Source organism: Pecten maximus, chromosome 4 (genome assembly GCF_902652985.1).
Source record: "Pecten maximus chromosome 4, xPecMax1.1, whole genome shotgun sequence".
In the NCBI taxonomy this organism is placed as follows: Eukaryota; Metazoa; Mollusca; class Bivalvia; order Pectinida; family Pectinidae; genus Pecten; species Pecten maximus.
Genome location: NC_047018.1, coordinates 19444541 through 19465719, shown reverse-complemented (window position 1 = coordinate 19465719; position 21179 = coordinate 19444541). Strand labels below are relative to the sequence as shown.

The 21179-nt window shown below is 34.8% G+C and overlaps 1 protein-coding gene across 1 annotated transcript; it reads left to right on the top strand.

Annotated features, from left to right (window-relative positions):
* The first annotated feature begins 7711 nt into the window (after window positions 1–7711).
* On the top strand, window positions 7712–20075 carry LOC117325436 (peroxisomal biogenesis factor 3-like). Its single transcript, XM_033881640.1, has 13 exons — window positions 7712–7960; window positions 10315–10399; window positions 10928–10974; window positions 11463–11544; window positions 12323–12366; window positions 12739–12860; window positions 13257–13332; window positions 14119–14173; window positions 15435–15597; window positions 16289–16356; window positions 16526–16633; window positions 17509–17605; window positions 18419–20075. Exons 1-13 carry the CDS (start codon window positions 7888–7890, stop codon window positions 18518–18520), a joined length of 1122 nt encoding a protein of 373 aa, XP_033737531.1. The 5' UTR covers window positions 7712–7887; the 3' UTR covers window positions 18521–20075.
* The last annotated feature ends 1104 nt before the right edge of the window (window positions 20076–21179 follow it).

Here is a 21179-nt window from a genome sequence, read left to right as displayed (position 1 = left end):
ATTTTGCTTAATTATAAACAATCGGTTATATTAACAAAAACTTGAAATTTCGTAATCTTAATGAGCACCTTTCAATGTTATCATCGAGTGACAATTTTTATGTGGGTCAGACCCGATACAGAGTGTGATAAATCCACTGGATCACATAGAGATTTTGATAAATCGTTACCGTCAGCGTGTTAAAACACAATATGTAGAGATTTCGGGCTTGGTAATAACGTTCCTCCGTCTACGCTAGTAAGATAATTGTATAACATTTTCCATCAAAGTTAAAATGATGAAAGTGTGTAAAACCGTACACTTCTAAATGAAGCACAAATGAGTGTCCCCACATCAAGGTAAGTAAATTAATAGGACTTTTTAAGACTGTGTACACGGATCGAGATTACCTTACTGTCCAATGTGGAATACCGAATCTGCTCCGTACCGTATCCTCGTCGAAGGAATATCACTAGACAATCACACAAATTAAGAGGAAAAAGTACGTAAAATTAGAAAATTCTAGTAATTTTTCCAACAAAAGTTTAGCAGTTTTTCAACACCAAACTTGTGGTATGGTACTGACGCCAATGAGGACAAAGAAGGGCCAATGTCATTGGCGATTGGTCCAGTGGCTGGCTAAATGGCTTTTGATTGGTTGCATAACGAGCTGACGCGAGGTTAGACCAGCAAGGCATGACCACTTACATGTACCCGCTAAGTGATAATAAGGACATTAGCAGCATACTAGTAACGAATAAGGGAATAACAAATAACAGTCTGACATAGTTGCGAAAGATAAATTCCAGTTATGGGAAAACACCACCATACATCACAGAAGTCAAACAAGACTTATATTGATGTCATCCAGTGATTCAGTGATTCAGTGATAAATATATTTACCCAGAATAAATATTTGTCATTCATACAATGAGAATGATACGGAAGACTGCTATCATTTTATCATTATATGTAAGTGTTACACAGATAGTCGTATCAATTTAATCAAACCTTATGACTTTAATAATCCTAGTGTGTATAAATTCATTTAGTTACAATTTAGGAAAGTATTTAACATTAGGAACTAACCGTAGGAAAGACTTGGGCCAAGGTCGACTTAATGAGTGAACGGTAGAGATACAAAATGGAGCCAACGGTCGTGAAGGCAGAGTCATCTAATGCTATGGACCCAGGCCTGGTGGGATTGCCCCCGTGCTACGATTCTTCGACTATAAAGTTCCTATGCACCGTCCGTAATGCAATTCACCAACTGACCTGTCACTTGTTGGATCGTTCCTTGGAAACCCAAAAGTTGTTAAAAAGATACTCTGCTCAACCAGCTACAGACACATACTCTCGGCGCGGAAACGGCCCCATGAATGGCACTCGGCTCTTCGCCTATCCATAGCTTCAAATACCCGAAGTAATTGACTCCCGCATCAACAAAGCAAGCGCGTCCTCCGATCCATACACTCCAGTCATACAGGACCACATCACCAACCTAGAGGTCCTCGACCAAACCTCAAATCATCGAATCCATCCTCATTAAACCTCGCTCAGATCAGTAGGGCATGCTTTTCGCATGGAGGAACACAAAATGCCCCCAACACCTCTTGCATTGCGAGAGCTCACCTGTGGTCGACAACACCGGGGTCGACCGAAGAAGCGGTACAAGGACCCAATTTGATACAAAATGACAAGGAGACTCATGCCAGCAAACTACCCCAATGGTGGTCATTTGTATACCAAGCCAACACCAACTTTGACGAGACCCGACGACAAAGACAGATGCCAGAGAAAAGCGTCACGATACAACCCGGCCGACGACGACAGACTTCCAGTTCCCCGACGATGACACAGAATAACAATATCGATGACGCCTTTTTGGGATCCGGAAGACAATTCCCTCTTGATATATTTAGGTTACCGGCGTAGATACATTGTACGTATGCGTTATATAATTTTAATTTGTCCACTAATGAATTTCTATTTTCAATATATGGTATATGTGTGTTTTAACTGAATTTTATAATCTTTACACCTGTATGATTATAACAGAGACGTGTATATCACATACACGTCTCTGATTGTAACCTGTGTTACAAATACGTACTTTATATACAGTGTATTTACGTACATATACGTTATCTTGTAGAATATATTATGGTACCCTCAAAATGGCGATCTATATATGCTACAAAAATGTCAATTACCATATTTAGAATAAATGTCTTTTTTTTCGGTGTGTTTGTGTTTATAAGGCTATTTCAACGATCATTCTAGTCATATAGAAAGTAGAAACGTACAAGAAAATGACCACAGTTTAACAGATCAAGATCTAATCATGAGCATTTATAATAATTTTAAATGCATATTATTACATATACAACACCAGCTTAAGACGTGAAATGTGGATGTTTGGAAAACAGCACATGATGGATGGCAAAAACAACAAAAATTAAAAATCAGGAAATTTAATTCTCCGACTTTTGTTTTTCTGTAAGTCGGGTACATCAGTCATTAAATGTGTTAACTGTTGTCCATCCATTTGCCTTTTACCTGTTCTTCTTCTGCTCTGTTTCAGATATTATAATCATTATAATTATATTTAGGTCATTACTAAGTTTTGCATATGTATCATTGTATTACGCCGAGGACATTGTTAAGTTGTGATAAGGTGAACAGGTGGACAAACATGTCAGGATCCGACTACAACGTGAATCAGGTGGACAAACGTGTCAGGATCTGACCACAACGTGAATCAGGTGGATAAACATGTCAGGATCTGACTACAACGTGAATCAGGTGGACAAACGTGTCAGGATCTGACTACAACGTGAATCAGGTGGACAAACATGTCAGGATCTGACTATAACGTGAATCAGGGTGACAAACATGTCAGGATCCGACTACAACGTGAATCAGGTGGACAAACATGTCAGGATCCGACTACAACGTGAAGCAGGTGGATAAACATAGTCCGTACAACGTCCTTTTGCACTTGACTGACATTTGTCCTTTCAAAACTCAGATGGGGCATTGGTATAGTCCATATTCTCTACAGAACATCATCACGATTAGAACGTTAACTTCCCGGAAAGATTCTAAATGGCAAAAAATAAATCTGCGTTGGCGATTCGTTTCACAGTTGGAAATAGGTAGCCACATAAACTGAGAAAAACAATTTAAAGTGCTTAAGGTCAAAATGATGAAAAACAATAGCCTCAAGTGATAAACAGTATAATAACAATGCTACAGGTGTGTGTTATTCATCATCCAAAGGATTGTTATATCAACATCGTTTTAAAAGTATTAAACTTCAGCAGTACTTAAATCAATCATTTAACTTAAGCGATCAAAAACCTATCTCTAAGATCCTTTTATCTGCGCATGATCTCGCAATCGAAGTGGGCGATACAGCGATGTACAAAAAGATGACAGAAAATATATTTCATGCGTTGTGAACCGATGTGAATGCTATGGGGAGGGGTGGGGGTAGAGTAGAGAAACTGGTGATAGGACAGAAATGAAACAAAAGAGAGGAAAAGAAAAGGACAAATATCAAAAACAAGCATGTCATCGAAGGAAGTCAAAACTGAGTTAGATATTAATTCATGTTAAATCACGGGATAGTTAATGAATAATTAAAATTTTGATAAAGAAAGAAGAGTTTGTAATCAGGGTTATTCGCGTCAGGTGTCAGACAATGTCTATTTGGCTGATCCATTTCTTCCATTCATAAAGACATAGGTCACATTCACCTTATGAAATACGTTTTGAACCACATAGTTTTCCTTTATTACATTTACTAGAGTCATTACAGAGGGGGTATCGTGTATAGTTCGGGTTCTGTGGATTAAATTAGAAGAATAATTTCATTACCAACACGATTATTAATTATATAACGTTAGAAAGCGTAGTGTAGCTGTCTCTCATCGATTTGCAAATATCAGGATCTGACTACAGGTGGACAAACATGTCAGGATCTGACTACAACGTGAATCAGGAGGACAAACATGTCAGGATCTGACTACAACGTGAATCAGGTGGACAAACATGTCAGGAGCTGAATACATCTTGAATCATGGTGACAAACATGTCAGGAGCTGACTACATCTTGAATCATGGTGACAAACATGTCAGGATCTGACTACAACGTGAATCAGGTGGACAAACATGTCAGGATCTGACTATAACGTGAATCAGGGTGACAAACATGTCAGGATCTGACTATAACGTGAATCAGGTGGACAAACATGTCAGGATCTGACTACAACGTGAATCAGGTGGACAAACATGTCAGGATCTGTCATCAACGTGAATCAGGTGGACAAACATATGTCCGTACAACGTCCTTTTGCACTTGACTGACATTTGTCCTTTTAAAGCTCAGATGGGGCATTGGTATAGTTCATATTCTCTACAGAACATCATCACGATTAGAACGTTAACTTCCCGGACAGATTCTAAATGGCAAAAAATAAATCTGCGTTGGCGATTCGTTTCACAGTTAGAAATAGGTAGCCACATAAACTGAGAAAAACAATTCAAAGTGTTTAAGGTCAAAATGATGAAAAACAATAGCCTCAAGTGATGAAAAGTATAATAACAATGCTACAGGTGTGTGTTATTCATCATCCAAAGGATTGTTATATCAACATCGTTTTAAAAGTATTAAACTTCAGCAGTACTTACATCAATCATTTAACTTAAGCGATCAAAAACCTATCTCTAAGATCCATTTATCTCCGTATGATCTCGCAATTGAACGTGGGCGATACAGAGATGTAAAAAAAAAAAGACAGAAAATATATTTCATGCTATTAGAGGGGGGAGAGGAGAAATGAAAGAACGAAAAACTGATGATAGGACAGAAATGAAACAAAAGAGAGGAAAAGATAAAGACAGATATCAAAAACAAGCATGTCACGGAAGAAAATCAAAACTGAGTTAGATACTAATTCAGGTTAAATCACTGGATAGTTAATGAATAATTAAAATTTTGATAGAGAAAGAATAGTTTGTAATGAGTGTAATTCGCTTCAGGTGTTAGGCAATCTATTAGTTTTCATCCATTTCTTCCATTCATATAGACATAGGTCACCTTTACCATATGAACGACATTTTTGAACCACAGAGTATTATTTTATTTACATTTACTAGTCATTACAGAGGGGGTATCGTGTATAGTTCGGGGTTATGTGGATACAGGATTTATTTAGAAGAAAACTTCATTACCAACACGATTATTAATTATAAAATAAACTGACGTTGGAAAGCGTCATGTAACTGTCTGTCAGCGATTTGAAAACATTAGGATATGTCATCAACGTGAATCAGGTGGACAAACATGTCAGGATCTGACTACAACGTGAATCATGAGGACAAACATGTCAGGATCTGACTACAACGTGAATCAGGTGGACAAACATGTCAGGATCTGACTACAACGTGAATCATGAGGACAAACATGTCAGGATCTGACTACAACGTGAATCAGGTGACAAACATGTCAGGATCCGACTACAACGTGAATCAGGTGGACAAACATGTCGGGATCTGTCATCAACGTGAATCGGGTGGACAAACAAGTCCGGATCTGTCATCAACGTGAATCAGGTGGACAAACATGTCAGGAACTGACTACAACGTGAATCAGGTCGACAAACATGTCAGGATCTAACTACAACGTGAATCATGTGGACAAACATGTCAGGATCTGTCTACAACGTGAATCGGGTGGACAATCATGTCAGGAACTGACTACAACGTGAATCAGGTGGACAAACATGTCAGGATCTGACTACAATGTGAATCAGGTGGACAAACATGTCAGGATCCGACTACAACGTGAATCAGGTGGACAAACATGTCAGGATCTGACTACAACGTGAATCAGGTGGATAAACATGTCAGGATCTGACTACATCATGGATCAGGTGGACAGACATGTCAACAAGTAAATGATGAAAAAATAGTCTAATGTGACCAAAGTAGAATAACAATGCTACGTGTGTGTTTGTCACAGTTTTGTGAAGTATGGTAATATTATCGGGCTATATAAAGATTGAAACCAATAACGACATACGACCACTACATTTTGTATGTCTATTCCGGTAAGTATGGAGATTTATATATTTCAGAGGACAATAAAAGATATAATATATAATTATTGCTCTTTATTTCTATCGAAATGAGAATTTAAGGAGGGAAGATAACCCATATCAACCGGCTGAGTGCTGTTTTATTACATTCATACAGCATCTTTGTCGTATTGCATCCTCACACAACTTGGTGGAATGTGTCTGACAAATCTGATTGGCTGAAATTATGCGATGTCAAAGAACACTCGCGCGAGCGCCTTAACAAGTGATCGCATCAGCATCTAATACTGACAATGGTATCTTTCTCTACGATTGCTGTGGCCATGGCGGACAACGTGATATTTATTGGCTGAATATATTTATATAGAATAGTAGACGTTGATTCGTTCATAATAAATGTATAAATTGATTGACAAATTTCAGTCCATTTAGGGCAACGAAGAGTGAGTCAAAACGATAGGTAAACGGACATGGTTTTTGATATTATGTTTGTGCGGCATATTTACATTGGCCACTTCATGGTACAAATATAAAAAAAAATCTAACATTGCTGAATTTATTACATGTTATTAAAACGGGGTTCGTCCTCAACACAATTATCGTAACATTTGATCACAATCGTTGAGATCGGGAAACGATATTGATAACTACTGTACCAGATCTATTAAAAGTTTGTGTGCTGAAATACGGAGTTTGGTAATACATTTTTTAATGATAACTCGGTTTAACATTGGTGTGACACGAAGTGTATTTCAATTTGAGATAACTAGATAACTTTACATCTTTAAAGGATTCTTCTGTTTTATATCAATTAACAATGTAACGATTCCACATACCTTTCTTAATGAATTAAGTTTTTGAATTGATAAACAGATATAAATTGAACATTTTCTAGAACATCTCTAGAACATAGAGATCCTAGTATAAACTTGATACAGTTAAACCAAAAATTGACGATTATTGTTGCTGGGTGATTTGGAGCAGGTTGCAGCTTTCTTTAACAAGGGAAATTGATATGAAGTAAACCTGTGAAGTACCACAGGAGACCTAAGATAATATTAGTGATGATAATCATACTGGCTCATTGTGTTATTGAATTATCGTTTTTATTGAAAAGATACAAAAATTGAAAGTCTGCTATTTTTTTTTAATTCTAAATGAACACATGGTAACTGTTCTAGTCAATGTGTGTTTTACTGATAAATCAGTTCAATTGTAGCTCCATTTTTAAGACATGTATATATTAAATAACTGATGTGGTATTTTTGATAAGGAACTGTCTGTTCTAGTCAATATTTATGTGTTTTACTGATAAATCAGTTCAATAGTAGCTCCATTTTTAAGACATGTATATATTAAATAACTTATGTGGTATTTTTTATAAGGAACTGTCTGTTCTAGTCAATATGTGTTTTACTGATCATAGATCAGTTCAATATATATAGTAGCTCCATTTTTAAGACATGCAATATTAAATAACTTATGTCGTATTTTTATATAAGGAACTGTCTGTTCTAGTAAGCATGTGCTTGACTAAAAATTCACTTCAATCCGGAATCCCATAACAGAATTCGAGTCCGGTAATATAATATCCATGTATTCACATCTCTGCTGTGTTTAACATGCAAGCGATTTTTTTTAGGTACATTCAAGCTGCTTAATGACCACGACAACAGCATTTCTTTTTGGACCTTGGTCAACAGGACTTCGAATTCTCATGGACCTTAAAGCAAACTTCAGCTGTGGAAACGTTTAATGACTCGAGTGATGTAGCAGAAAAAACAAGAATATCTAAACACGAAGCATGTTTACTTCCATGTGGAATTTCATCAAACGCCACAAAAAGAAGTGTATCTTTAGTGGTTTTCTCGTTGGAGGTAAACAGTTTGTAAAATAAAAACTGCCAAATAAAAATAGCTTTGCTAGCCATGGGACTCAACCACCTGTCATGAATGACAATCTCACTTAATAATGAATAATTAGATTTGTAACAATCACAATGTATACTGTATATCTCGGCACAATCGCGATCGGTCAAACACAAATTCTAGAAATTTTATAAAGTCCGATTTATCTCTTCAGATAGGTTGGGGAAACCACCAACTTGGGTCCTACTATGCAAATTTGCATGTTATACGCCAAATGATGTATAGCTTTGTTACTAAAAATAGCGAAATCACGTAAAACCAAGTCACATTTATTTAGTCATGAAACATCAAACAAATGCAAAAATGAAGATATTTTGCATGTTTGAAGGTGTCAACAATTGATGCAATAACTCAGGTAGAGTACATCAAGTTTCTACGTAGACAACACTTGCAGGAAACATATTTTAGTACAATATTATTTACCTTGTCATAAATCAATGCACTTTTAAATAATATATTGCACAATTTACTGTTCAAGTTATTTTCACTATTTTAATTAACATATCCATGCTCCAACTGGCATATGATACATAATTTTGTTGTTTAATGACATTCTATAGTATTCACTGGACAAAATAAGTTGTAAGGTTTGAAATTTTATTCTGAATAACACATTCATGGTTTATAAAATTTCCATGCCTTTTTGTCCATGAATTTTGTAATCACATTCACTTACAAGTGTGTTTGTTGGAGAGGAGTTGAGGAATTTCCTTAATCAAAACACATGTTGAAAAAGTGTTGTTTTATTTATTGCGTCACCCTATGCAACTCTATATAAAGGCTGCAGACTCTGCTCACTTTATCTCTGATGAGTTACGACTTGGTTACAAAACCAGACAGGTTTTATACTAAGTGGATGACATGGGTCCCTTCACAACACGGACAGCATGTTAGTGTCTTTAATTTTCCCAGTCAGTTTTTATTTATATTTCCTCAGATACCATTGTGCAGTCAGCGTCACACACTGGTGTTACTGTCACCTGTTTGGTGCTTCACATTAACTATTCATGACATCTGTCTATTACACCCAAATCCCTGGTGACTGGAAATGCAAAATTGGGGACCACCAGTGCCCTCCTAGTTAAACACCAAAATGGACCAGCTTTTTATTAAGCTATATGGCACTCTATGAAGAAGCCTGACTCCGCTTATTAAGCATGATCACGATACAGCTATAGGAGCATTGTCGTGATTGAGAGCCTACACCGGAATATATAGCCGAAATGTCTCTATCTATAAACACAGGGCATCCAGTTGACCCTTGACTTTTAGTAATTTCAGACGTCAAATCACTATTTCTGAGAAATCTGAAGGGTCAAAACATATGTCTAATAGACATATCCCTTCAAACCCAAGAGTCATATTTCAATTTGGGGAGTCAAAAACATACTCTCAAGGGTCTACTGGATGCCCTGAAACATACGTCTGTTAAAATAATGCAATTGCACAGTCTACATTGTAAACACTCCATCAGCAAATACTGTTATAAATCTGCACATATGCTGATTTGAGGTTGCTATATTCTTCAAATCCTTGTTTACCTGATCAACAGCTCCTAATGCATAACACAGTGGGGGAATTGAAAGTGATTCTAGCTAGATCTGTTTCTTTACCATGGCATCGGTAAGTAGCAATGTCCAAGGGTAATTGTTGTATCCTTCTAGATACACCAACTCTTTACCATGACACCACTAGAGAGAAATGTCCAAGGGTAATTGTTGTGTCCTACTAGATACACCAACTCTTTACCATGACTCCACTAGGGAGCTATGTCCAAGGGTAATTGTTGTGTCCTACTAGATACACCAACTCTTTATTACCATGACTCCACTAGGGAGCTATGCCCAAGGGTAATTGTTGTGTCCTACTAGATGCACCAACTCTTTACCATGACTCCACTAGGGAGCTATGCCCAAGAGTAATTGTTGTATCTTACTAGATGCACCAACTCTTTACCATGACTCCACTAGGGAGCTATGCCCAAGGGTAATTGCTGTATCCTACTAGATACACCAACTCTTTACCATGACACCACTAGGGAGCTAGGCCCAAGGGTTGTATCCTACTAGATACACCAACTCTTTACCATGACTCCACTAGGGAGCTATGCCCAAGGGTAATTATGTTGCATCCTTAGTCAGTCATATTATTGTTTTATTTATTAGTTTTGATATAAGAAGGATTGTTAAAGAAAACCTTCACAGTTAAAAGTGATGTATAGATTGAATCTTCATTGGTGTGTCATGAACAAATATATATGTATATATATAAACTGCATATATTTTAATTTACTTTTACTTTAGGTGGTGTCTTCTTGTACAAATATGCACAAAGAAAATTTAAAGAAATCCAAGAAAAAGAAGCAGCAGAATGTTTGAAACATGCCAGGTTTGTTTTGTAATCAAACTTCTTTAACTGTACTATGTAGGATTTCAGTGTACAAAACTTTTCTGGTGATTGCCTGATCAAAAATAACAAACCAAAACTTTAATGTTTTTCCAGACCAACTATGTTTTTAGCAGATATTATATCTGATAGCCAGACAAAGTTTTACATATACTCAATACAGATGTTTATAAATATCGCTTCCAAAAATACAACTGCATTGTGTACAGTTCAGTAGTTGAGCTGAAATGTGACATACAAACTCCAATGCCTTACCCCCATTGTTTTGGATTGGGTCATTCATGCTGTTCAGTGAGGTAGCCACCAGCTACTACAAATAGACTGTACCTCAGAATGATCCTGGCTGTTGACAGTATAATAAATCCAAAAATCATTAGTCACTTGTTTCCATGTGACATTACTTTTTATGTTAATGAAGACATAAGAAATAATTCATACAAATAATGTGATGTTTATGGACAGTTTGACTGAAATCAATTGTAAGGGTACATTTTTTTTCTCTTTTCAAAGACAACAGCACCATTTTGACAGTAATCAAAGAACATGTAATATGACAGGTATGTATCAGGATGCCTTAATTCTAATGTTAACAAAGAAAATATTGAGAAAATATGTGCTTTGAAAACCCTGTTATTGGTTAGATAAGTATGATTTAAAACTTTAAACCATTTGAACACTTTTATGTATATTTATATGTATTTCAAAGGAATAATTTGGGTAGTAAATTAAAAAAGTGTTAATTTTAATGATGCTTTGATAAAATTATTATTTAATATGAATAAAGAAGTTGAATAATTTCATTTCATGGATCTTTTGGTGATTTTCATATCAAATGATTTATCAAGTTTGATAATTTCCATATTACAAAATGAATTAAAAACAAATGTACATTCTGATTTAGAGAATAACCAAACGACAATACCTGTGTAAAATTTAAAATGAAAAGAAAAATTATCATCTCCCATTGTAGTAGCATGATGGGAGTTATTGATTATATTAAACAAGAATAAATACAAATTTAAATGTAAAATAAATCAATTTTCAGTAATATCAATGCTCCCTACACTGAGAGAAGCTCTGATGAAGAAATTTGATACAGAAGCTGTAAAAGAATCTCTCAAGAACAGGTAGATGTCATTGTTTTTGGAAGTTGAAGGGAATTTATCAGTTGTCAATTAACTATTATTAGGTTATTAATAGAATATTTCACACTATGTAGATTATTGTAGTAGCTGTTGTATAGGGGGGGGGTATTAGGTTATTAAAAGAATATTTCACACTATGTGGATTATTGTTAGTAGCTGTTGTATATTGGGGGGGTGGGGTGTATTAGGTTATTAAAAGAATATCTCACACTATGTAGATTATTGTAGTAGCTGTTGTATATTGGGGGGAGGGGGGTGATATTAGGTTATTGATGAAATATCTCACACTACATAGATTGTTGTAGTAGTAGTTGTATATTGGGGGTGGGGGTTAGGTTATTGATAAAATATCTCGCACTATGTAGATTGCTAGATTATTAATAAAATCAAACTTGAAGTAGGGCCCTGGTGATTGGGGCATGGGCACTTATGATGGCAAGTATGTGTACTCTCCAATGTCATTGTTATAGAAAAAGATATGAAATGCCAATAGAGTAAATACATGTATATATTTTTGAGGCTAATATTATGGTTAGAATGACCATGCCACTCTATGCTATTAATTTACACTCAATAGCAAGCCTGGTACATTTTTTGTTGTTTTTAGAGACATTTTAATACAGGAATTTTTGTTTATTTATACATGTATTTGACATTTGCTTTAAAAAAAAATTCTAATATAGAATGTATACATGTGCATTTACATATAAATCTTTATATAGATTTACTTATTCGGAACTTCCTTTTAATTTATTTACAGTCCAGAAAATAAACTAGAGTTATGGGAAAAACTAAAAGTTATCAGTAAGTATCCAGTTTGTACATATTCATTTTAAATAAATCCTGTATTTGTACCCGATATATCACTTTATACCACTTCTTACTCTCTAACGGTGTTAGAGGTTAACTTGCATCGGTGAGATACATCTGACACATGCCTTCAGTTAGCAGTCGGTATAGCTATAACAGAGAATAAATAATGACTGTTAATATCAATGTTTGCTTTATATAAAAAATATATAAAAAGATGACTATAAATATCACCCATTTTGGGATGAGTTGTTTTATATCACACCCTATTGACTGTACAGGTCTGATATCTGTTAATATCATGTTTTGAGATAAGTTTTGCGTTATATCACACTGTTTTCACTTAAATTTGTGTCGTTTGTACAGGTCTGACCAGGATCATTTGCGTGTTGTACGGTTGTAGTATCCTTTGTCTTCTCCTGCGTGTGCAGCTCAACATCGTCGGGGGATACATGTTCCTGGACAATGTTTTCAACCGCAATGGGATGGTCAGTAACTCTGCTTGTTCAAAATACACTGTGGGATAACTCCCGTGATATTTATTTCCTTTGTGGTAATGTCATTGGAATCGTCCATGCTGTTTTCGAAACGCTTGAAAAAATTATTTGCAGTAAATGTAATATATTCATATTTCAATGAAATGAAATTTGGGTGGTATTTTTTTAAACATTATATAAATGGTAATATATTTGAGCAACAGATCATTCCGAGATGTAAAACAATGGATTTATTATATGACAAATATTATTGAACTTTTCGAACAGACCCTTTAAAAATTTACACATTATGAGCAGTCAGACAGTGGGTGTTTTTCCACCTTTTGTAATGATGAAACATTTCTCATGGGTGATGCTTATTCTAAAACATAATTCAAACAATTTCAGACTCAGAATACGGCAGTGGTACCAAAAGAACTTCAAGAAAAATACCTGTCCTTAATACGACACTTCATGGATTACGGTACAGTGTTATAGCTAGGAATTGTCATTGTCCATTTGGGATAAAAACCTTCCACTTTTTATAACTTTGTTTAGTTGTAAACTCCAGAACTACACTAAAATTATACCTATTGTATCATGTTTAAGACCCATTAATAAAATTAATTGGCCTAATCACTGGTTATGAAGTTTCCTTGTGTTTTGGAACAGGAGTTAGACATTTTATTATCAAATGGACCAAGCAGATAAGTTGATTATTAACCCTGCAAAGCTCAGGGGACCAATACACAATCTCTGGCACGAGGTAGGGCTTAACAATGCCGTGATATTGTATATGTCAGTATTTCTACTGAACTGCTACTGGTATATAGAGGGATTACTGGACAATGGAACAGCAATAGATATATGGATAGGCTTATTACCAGACTTATTCTTATGGTCAGATAAATACTGTCATTTCCAAGATTCCATGTGAAATCAGCTGCAGCTTCATTCTGACTAACTTGTTGTAGCTCTCTCAATCTTGTAAAAATGTTGCTTGGATAAGAAAATCTCGGAAAAACGTTGCTTGCATTAGAAAATTTCAGGGAAAATGTTGCTTGTATTAGAAAGTCTTGGGAAAATGTTGCTTGTGTTAGAAAATCTTGGATATAATCATGACTATCATGTAAAATGATGTGAATTTTTTATCTGTAAGAAGTGGTTTGTTTGTAATCCTTACTAGTCAGAGGTCAGATTATCTCCCTTGTATACTGTGGTATTGTTTAGACACTGTTGTACTTTGCTGATTTTTCTCTTTCTTCTACAGGGCTCTATCAGATGTGTGATCTTATCCATGAAGCTGTAGAAAAAGAAATTAAAAGGTTTGTTTCAATGTACTGACCAAAGTTAAACTCAAAATAAAAAATAAATTTAATATTTGAGTTCTTAGTGTCACTGAAGCAAAACAGATAAGTATGGTGAACTGAAGTTTAATTAGATTGTGTTTTAATAGAGGCAGAAATTTCACAGTGTTTTGTCTCTTATTTTCTCAAACAATTCCAATCAACCTTATTTAAGATTATAGATATGAAACAAGAGGACTGTGGATTGAACAATATACAGCCATCCAATGCTAAAGTTACAGTCAATCAGAATAAATAAAATACGAAAATGTAACAAGAAAAATTGTTTGATAAAAATCCTGATCAGAAACCGCAAGTTATTACATAATGATAATCCTTTTATATGTCATGGTAAAAAATTATAAGAGCTTGTTTCAAAACAAGGAAAGTAGTTAGACAAGATTAAAATATTGTAATTAACAGTAATTAACAAAGGTTATATATAAAATTATGGAATCAAGATATTGCTCAGAAAAACAAAACTGTATGTGATGATTGTAAAACCTTTCAAATATACAAGAATTGAGGGAAAACAGTGAGAGAAGAGGTCTAGATCCACATACAACACCATACCATAATACTCCATCAAAGTTTATACTGACAGACAACACCATACCATAATACTCCATCAAAGTTTATACTGACAGACAACACCATACCATAATACTCCATCAAAGTTTATACTGACAGACAACACCATACCATAATACTCCATCAAAGTTTATACTGACAGACAACACCATACCATAATACTCCATCAAAGTTTATACTGACAGACAACACCATACCATAATACTCCATCAAAGTTTATACTGACAGACAACACCATACCATAATACTCCATCAAAGTTTATACTGACAGACAACACCATACCATAATACTCCATCAAAGTTTATACTGACAGACAACACCATACCATAATACTCCATCAAAGTTTATACTGACAGACAACACCATACCATAATACTCCATCAAAGTTTATACCTACAGACAACACCATACCATAATACTCCATCATAGTTTATACTGACAGACAACACCATACCATAATACTCCATCAAAGTTTATACTGACAGACAACACCATACCATAATACTCCATCAAAGTTTATACTGACAGACAACACCATACCAAATTCCCAAAAAATCTGTATTAAAGATAAACATTCTAACACCTCTGATCTTCAGTGATATAATCTATTTATTTTCTTGTGGTTATTTTTTGCTTGTCCTATTCCAGTGTGTCCCTGAAGGAGTGTTTGTCCTTACACAACCTTAAAGCCATCACAGATCAGATCCGTGAGAGGATAGAAAGTAGTCCCGAGATCTCTGACCTTCAGTCGCCTACACTCATGTTGTGTACCTATATGTTACCGTCGGAGGGAAACACAAGTCCAGTCAGTGTAAGTATGATAAATCTGTACATAACACTGTAAAGACTTTCAATAAAACAAAATTTACAGGAAGGGAATTTACATATACAAAATTTACAGCAAAGGCATTTCTGTAATAAAGAAAGTTAAAGACAAGGACTTTCTATATACAAAATTTCTTTTAGCAAATTTACCTGAAAGGACTTTCTGTAGTTTTCTGATTAGCTTAAAAAAATACTATGCAAAATTTTCTGATGTTAAAAAATGCAAATGTGCAGTTGAAATTCAAAGCAGAATGAACTATTTCCCGAAAATTACATTGTGAGAATATCTTTTACAAATTACATTGTGAAAATATCTTTCACAGATTACATTGTGAAAATATATCTATACAAATTACTGTATACATTTTGTATATTGTGATAATATCTATTAAAATCAAATTGCGAAAATATCTTTTAAAGTCATAGTGTAAAAAATATCTTTTTCAAATTACATTGTGAAAAAATCTTTTAAGCAATTTGTGAATGTCAGGAGTTGAATTACAGAACCCTATTTATTGTGCCCACCCTAAAAAAAATATTGGTTATGTATACCTTGTGGCCATTTGTTTGCCTGGCTGTGTGTCTGTAAAATATTCCAATTTTGTAATGTAAACCATTCAGTTATCCACAGTTCATAGATAATGTATGCATTGATATTTGCTCTTATTCTTCCTCAGGAAACTGAAAATGCTCAGGAGAAAATGTATCAGCAACTGGTTAAAGAAACAAGGGATGTTTTAGAGAGGTAAATTCTTAATTCTAAATCTCAATTCAGTGAGTTTGACGATAAAACCTGCTAAAAATTCTGTCTAGGAATGTGAAAATTCTTGCTACTGGTTTTCTGATTTCTTCAATCTAATTATCATTATAATAATGACTTCATTGTACAGAAAGTAAAAACTGTTTACTTACAGTCCCGACTTCCATGCCGTCCTTCATACATGTCTGAACCGGGGATTTGCAAAGCTGTTAGATAGTCTAGCTGACCACTACCACGAGGCCACAGCTGACAAGCATCAAAAGTAGGGATCACATTGATAGTCCAAAAACAATTATATGTCTATACAAAGGGTTGGAGTCACTGAAGTTTTCTTTCTAGGTCTACTTTTACAATGTTGCCACGCTTGATTTCTCAGATCAACTTGATGTTGACCATATCATGACCTGCTACAAATGGTGAAAAATGCTGTAATCCAATAATAGTTCAAGATTTCATCACGTTTCATCAGAATTTAAAAAAAGGTCAATTTAAATGTGATAACTGTACTACAATATGGAAGGCTTTTTTTACTTATATGCATATACATATTAAAGATGGGTTTTACTCATTTGGATGAGTGGTGTGTTTATTTTTAAGATGATTTTAATTAACTGTGAAATTTCAGTCTACATTTGAACCTGAAGCTGAGCTTGAATTCAACTGTAAATGTAGATATTATGATAATGTGAATTTCCATGTGTAAGATATCAAGTTTTAAACAAAAGCCATGTTAATATATGAATAAGCCCTTTGTGAGATTCACACAAAATTCTTGGAGGTGATAGGTGAATTAATTTGTAAAGAATTCAGACATTTTATTCTCCAGACAACACTTCTCCCAAAAGGTGCAGAAATACAGATGCAAGGATATACATGTGAATCATAATTTTGATTTGAAAGGAAAGAGAATTAAGTTTAAAGTTTCAGATTTAAATGAGTCACATTCAATGGAGTTCTAGGTGATCCGGGCCAGGTTTTGCATGGACGCCTTCTTTGTTATTACTTTATATATTACAGTAACAGCAGGCTTATTCCTCAAGAAGATTAACTGAAACAGTTATATACATTTCCATTGGTAGATGAAAACGTCTTTCTATTGTCTTTTTTGTAGTATTATATTATTTTACCTTTTCACAGTCTCCATGAAGTTGGAATTCCGATGGCCAAGCTGGTACCAGTGATGAGTGGCCTGTTGTTTAAACTGTGTAGTGACACTCCAAACCCTCTGATTCAGGTATGTTTGGTGATGAAGATTTACAGATTTGTATTAGTAAGTCTAACTGGATTATCCTACCACCTAATTATATCAAGCCAAAACTATTTAATTATCTTTGGCATGGTGTGACTTTAAGAAAAATTGTGAGTAAACTATCTGAAAATAGAATATCTCAGTACAAAATTGGAGGGTAAACTGTCTATTGTATTTATCAGGCAATGAGCTCATCTCTGGTAATAAGCCCACTCTTTATATTACAGTATGTCGGTTGTCGAAATCCAAATAAATCTACATGTATATCACTTCCATGTCTATCAACGATTTCCTTTTCCTACATTAATTTATCATTACCATGGAAACAAACCATCAATAATACATACCATAATTTTATACTGTTAGGCTTCTCTAGGCTACACCTCGAAAACCATTCAAATGTTCTCTACAAAATGTCGTACAAAATCAGATCTAGTATCACTTGATACTGAACACTGAAGATAACTCTCTGGGATGACAATTAATTCCATCAGTTAATGCTGAGTGGCCTGATCATAGGGTGTTAGCTCTGGTGTTAATGACTTGAGAGTAATGATGAGTTTGGTGTTAATGACTTGAGAGTAATGATGAGTTTGTTGTTAATGACTTGAGAGTAATGATGAGTTTGGTGTTAATGACTTGAGAGTAATGATGAGTTTGGTGTTAATGACTTGAGAGTAATGATGAGTTTGTTGTTAATGACTTGAGAGTAATGATGAGTTTGGTGTTAATGACTTGAGAGTAATGATGAGTTTGGTGTTAATGACTTGAGAGTAATGATGAGTTTTTGTTTTATAGGAGTTACTCCTGCTGGACCAAACTAAGACGTTGGCAGCCAATATTTACGAGGCGTTTAGTCAGCAAGACGAACCAGCGTTACCAGAGGATCAGAAAAATTGAATATTTCTATAGCTGACTCAATCAACAGTTCCTGTCTGTTCAGTCTCCCTTACAAAACAGTTGCCAAGCAGTGACATTACATCCATGTGAAGTAGTAACAAGCCTAATCTAATACTTTAACATTTCCATTCATAAATTTGTATTTCCTTTATTTTGACCAATCAGATCTTGATTTTCTCACAACCACATTTTCTAACAACAAATATGTGGTCCATTTACACAGATTTGATTATGTAGTTAATCATAGATGGAAGGGCTAGAACCCGATTGTTTCATTACAGTGGGATCAGTAGATTAGAGAGTATTTCATTACAGTGGGATCAGTAGATTAGAGAGTATTTATAAAGGATTTCTAATCCTTAGTTAAGGTATTGTAAGTTTGATTGTATTTATCCCTGAAACAATTGAGTTTAACAGATTTTTCTAATTACACAATTGAAATCGTCTTGCATGGTGTTTAACCAATGATAAAATCATGTATGTGATCTGTGTCAGAATAAATGCTTCTTTTATATTTTCTCCCCCATGAATAGTTTAGAGTACAGGTGTAAACAGATTTTGTCTGGTAGTAGGGAATACAATGATGATGATGGTAATGAGTGGTTAGTATCTATGTAGATATATGTGAGGGTGTGTGTATGTGTGTGGAAGGGAAGGTGAGGGTATGTGTATATAATGATATGTGTGTTGTATTAAAGGAAGGTGGGGGTGTGAAGTGGTTGCATGTATGGGATGGTTGTTGAGTAATATGTTAAAATTCTATACTGTAAAGATTTCTTATTCAAAGGTTCAATTTTTTTCAATTTTTACTACAAATTTTAAGCAAAAAAAAAAAACTTCTGTACAATCTTTCAGCGTCTTTTTTTGACTGATTTGATTGAATGTCTGAATATTGTGAAAAATAAAAGCCTTGAAAATCATAACCTCTACAATAGAGTACGTAGAAGTTGGAAACATAGAACGTGTTGATTTAAGATACATTTTTATGGTCATAAAGTCGGTTATGTATGTCACTGCCTGATTGTTACATGTTGTAATTTAAGAATTATGCTAGACTATTGAAGCTGGAGGAGAAACGTTTGTTTAATGTCTGAAAGTAAAATATCTTAAAGGGCTGTACGTGTAAAATATGTATATATAGTTCCTAAAGTATAATATATATATAAGTACATTATATCTACAGAGTATCAATTAAGTTTTTTAGTGTTCATTTCATTTTTCCCATATAGATATACCCACTAACATACTGTCTGTAAGACATTTTCCCAAGGACATATCACAGACACTTCAGACATTATTGTAGATATATGAGTACTATTGTACATTTTTACTTACATAAGAGTCCTCTCTTACAGCTCTTAAGAACGTGAGAACTCCTAAATTTAACTTCCCTTTTTGATCAATTTTGATTACATGCAGGTTATAACATGAATAAACGGTAGTTCATTTTCTCTGAAATATCCAATTCATGCAAATGCTGAAAGTTTTGATCTCAATATACCTACAATGATGTAGATGCTTTTATATCTAAATATAAATTTCATATCCATTTTAACTTTGTTCTTGTTATTTCAACAAAAAACAAAAACTTGTTGGGACATGGAAACAGCTCTTCAACTTGATGTGACAAGGGAAACAGCTCTTCAATTTGATGGTAGACTGGTTCCGTCCCTCTCTACTCTCTGCCAGGGCTGCACTCCACCCAAAAAGGAGACACTTGTTGCTTCAGTGGAAGTAGCCATCTCCATGATGAACATTCGCAAAAAAGACACACACACTCTGGAGTAGAAATTCCTACTTAAGGTGGTTACTTGCTACTGGTCCTCTGTGTAGCATATGTAAGGGAGATAACTAAGAATGGTACCAGGCTACTTGATCAGACAAGGGAAACAACTCTTCAATGATTTATGATAAAGGTGTTTAGCAGTAATAAGTCATCTGACCTGAATGGTTAGGGTGACCTATACCATGTAACCCTGACCTTGAAGGTTAGGGTGGCCTATACAATGTAACCCTGACCTTGAAGGTTAGGGTGACCTATACAATGTAACCCTGACCTTGAAGGTTAGGGTGACCTATACCATGTAACCCTGACCTTGAAGGTTAGGGTGACCTATGCAATGTAACTATCCTGCACCATCCATAATTCTTTTCACATTTCAAACTTTTTCTCCAGTTCTACCAGCAGGATTTTGTTGAAACTTTCCAGGAATGATCCTCACACATGTTGTTATTTTTCACTTCCATAACATAAAATTGAAGATGGCAGCCATATGAAATTGTCCGAGACCCACGGTTGATTGCACTATCCTATGCTATGCCATATGACTGCTATATTGAAAAAGCTTATTATATCAAAAACTTATTCTCCACTTTCCAAAGTGGTATTTATAGTGTTAACTTACAATTCTCAGCAATGGTTTAGGTCCTGGCCTAGTGTTGTTAATTTCTGGGACAACACAGTACTGGACATTTATTCTCACTACTATTTAAGTATGCTATATACACTTGTAATGAGGTGTTTATAGTCGGATGACCATTAAGGCTCATGGGCCTCTTGTATTTTATCTTGCCTGCACAACTAGGAATCAAAGGGAAACTGTATCGAATTCGAGATAGATCCTGCCAGTATAATTTCAGATGTACAAATAGGAATTTG

What these genes read in the sequence shown, in the direction of transcription:
- LOC117325436 (XM_033881640.1), top strand. Translation starts at nt 7,888, where the DNA reads ATGTTTACTTCCATGTGGAATTTCATCAAACGCCACAAAAAGAAGTGT. An exon ending in GAATGTTTGAAACATGCCAG is followed by an intron (nt 10,400 to 10,927) that starts GTTTGTTTTGTA and finishes CTCTTTTCAAAG; the next exon opens with ACAACAGCACCATTTTGACA. An exon ending in CTCCAAACCCTCTGATTCAG is followed by an intron (nt 17,606 to 18,418) that starts GTATGTTTGGTG and finishes TTTGTTTTATAG; the next exon opens with GAGTTACTCCTGCTGGACCA.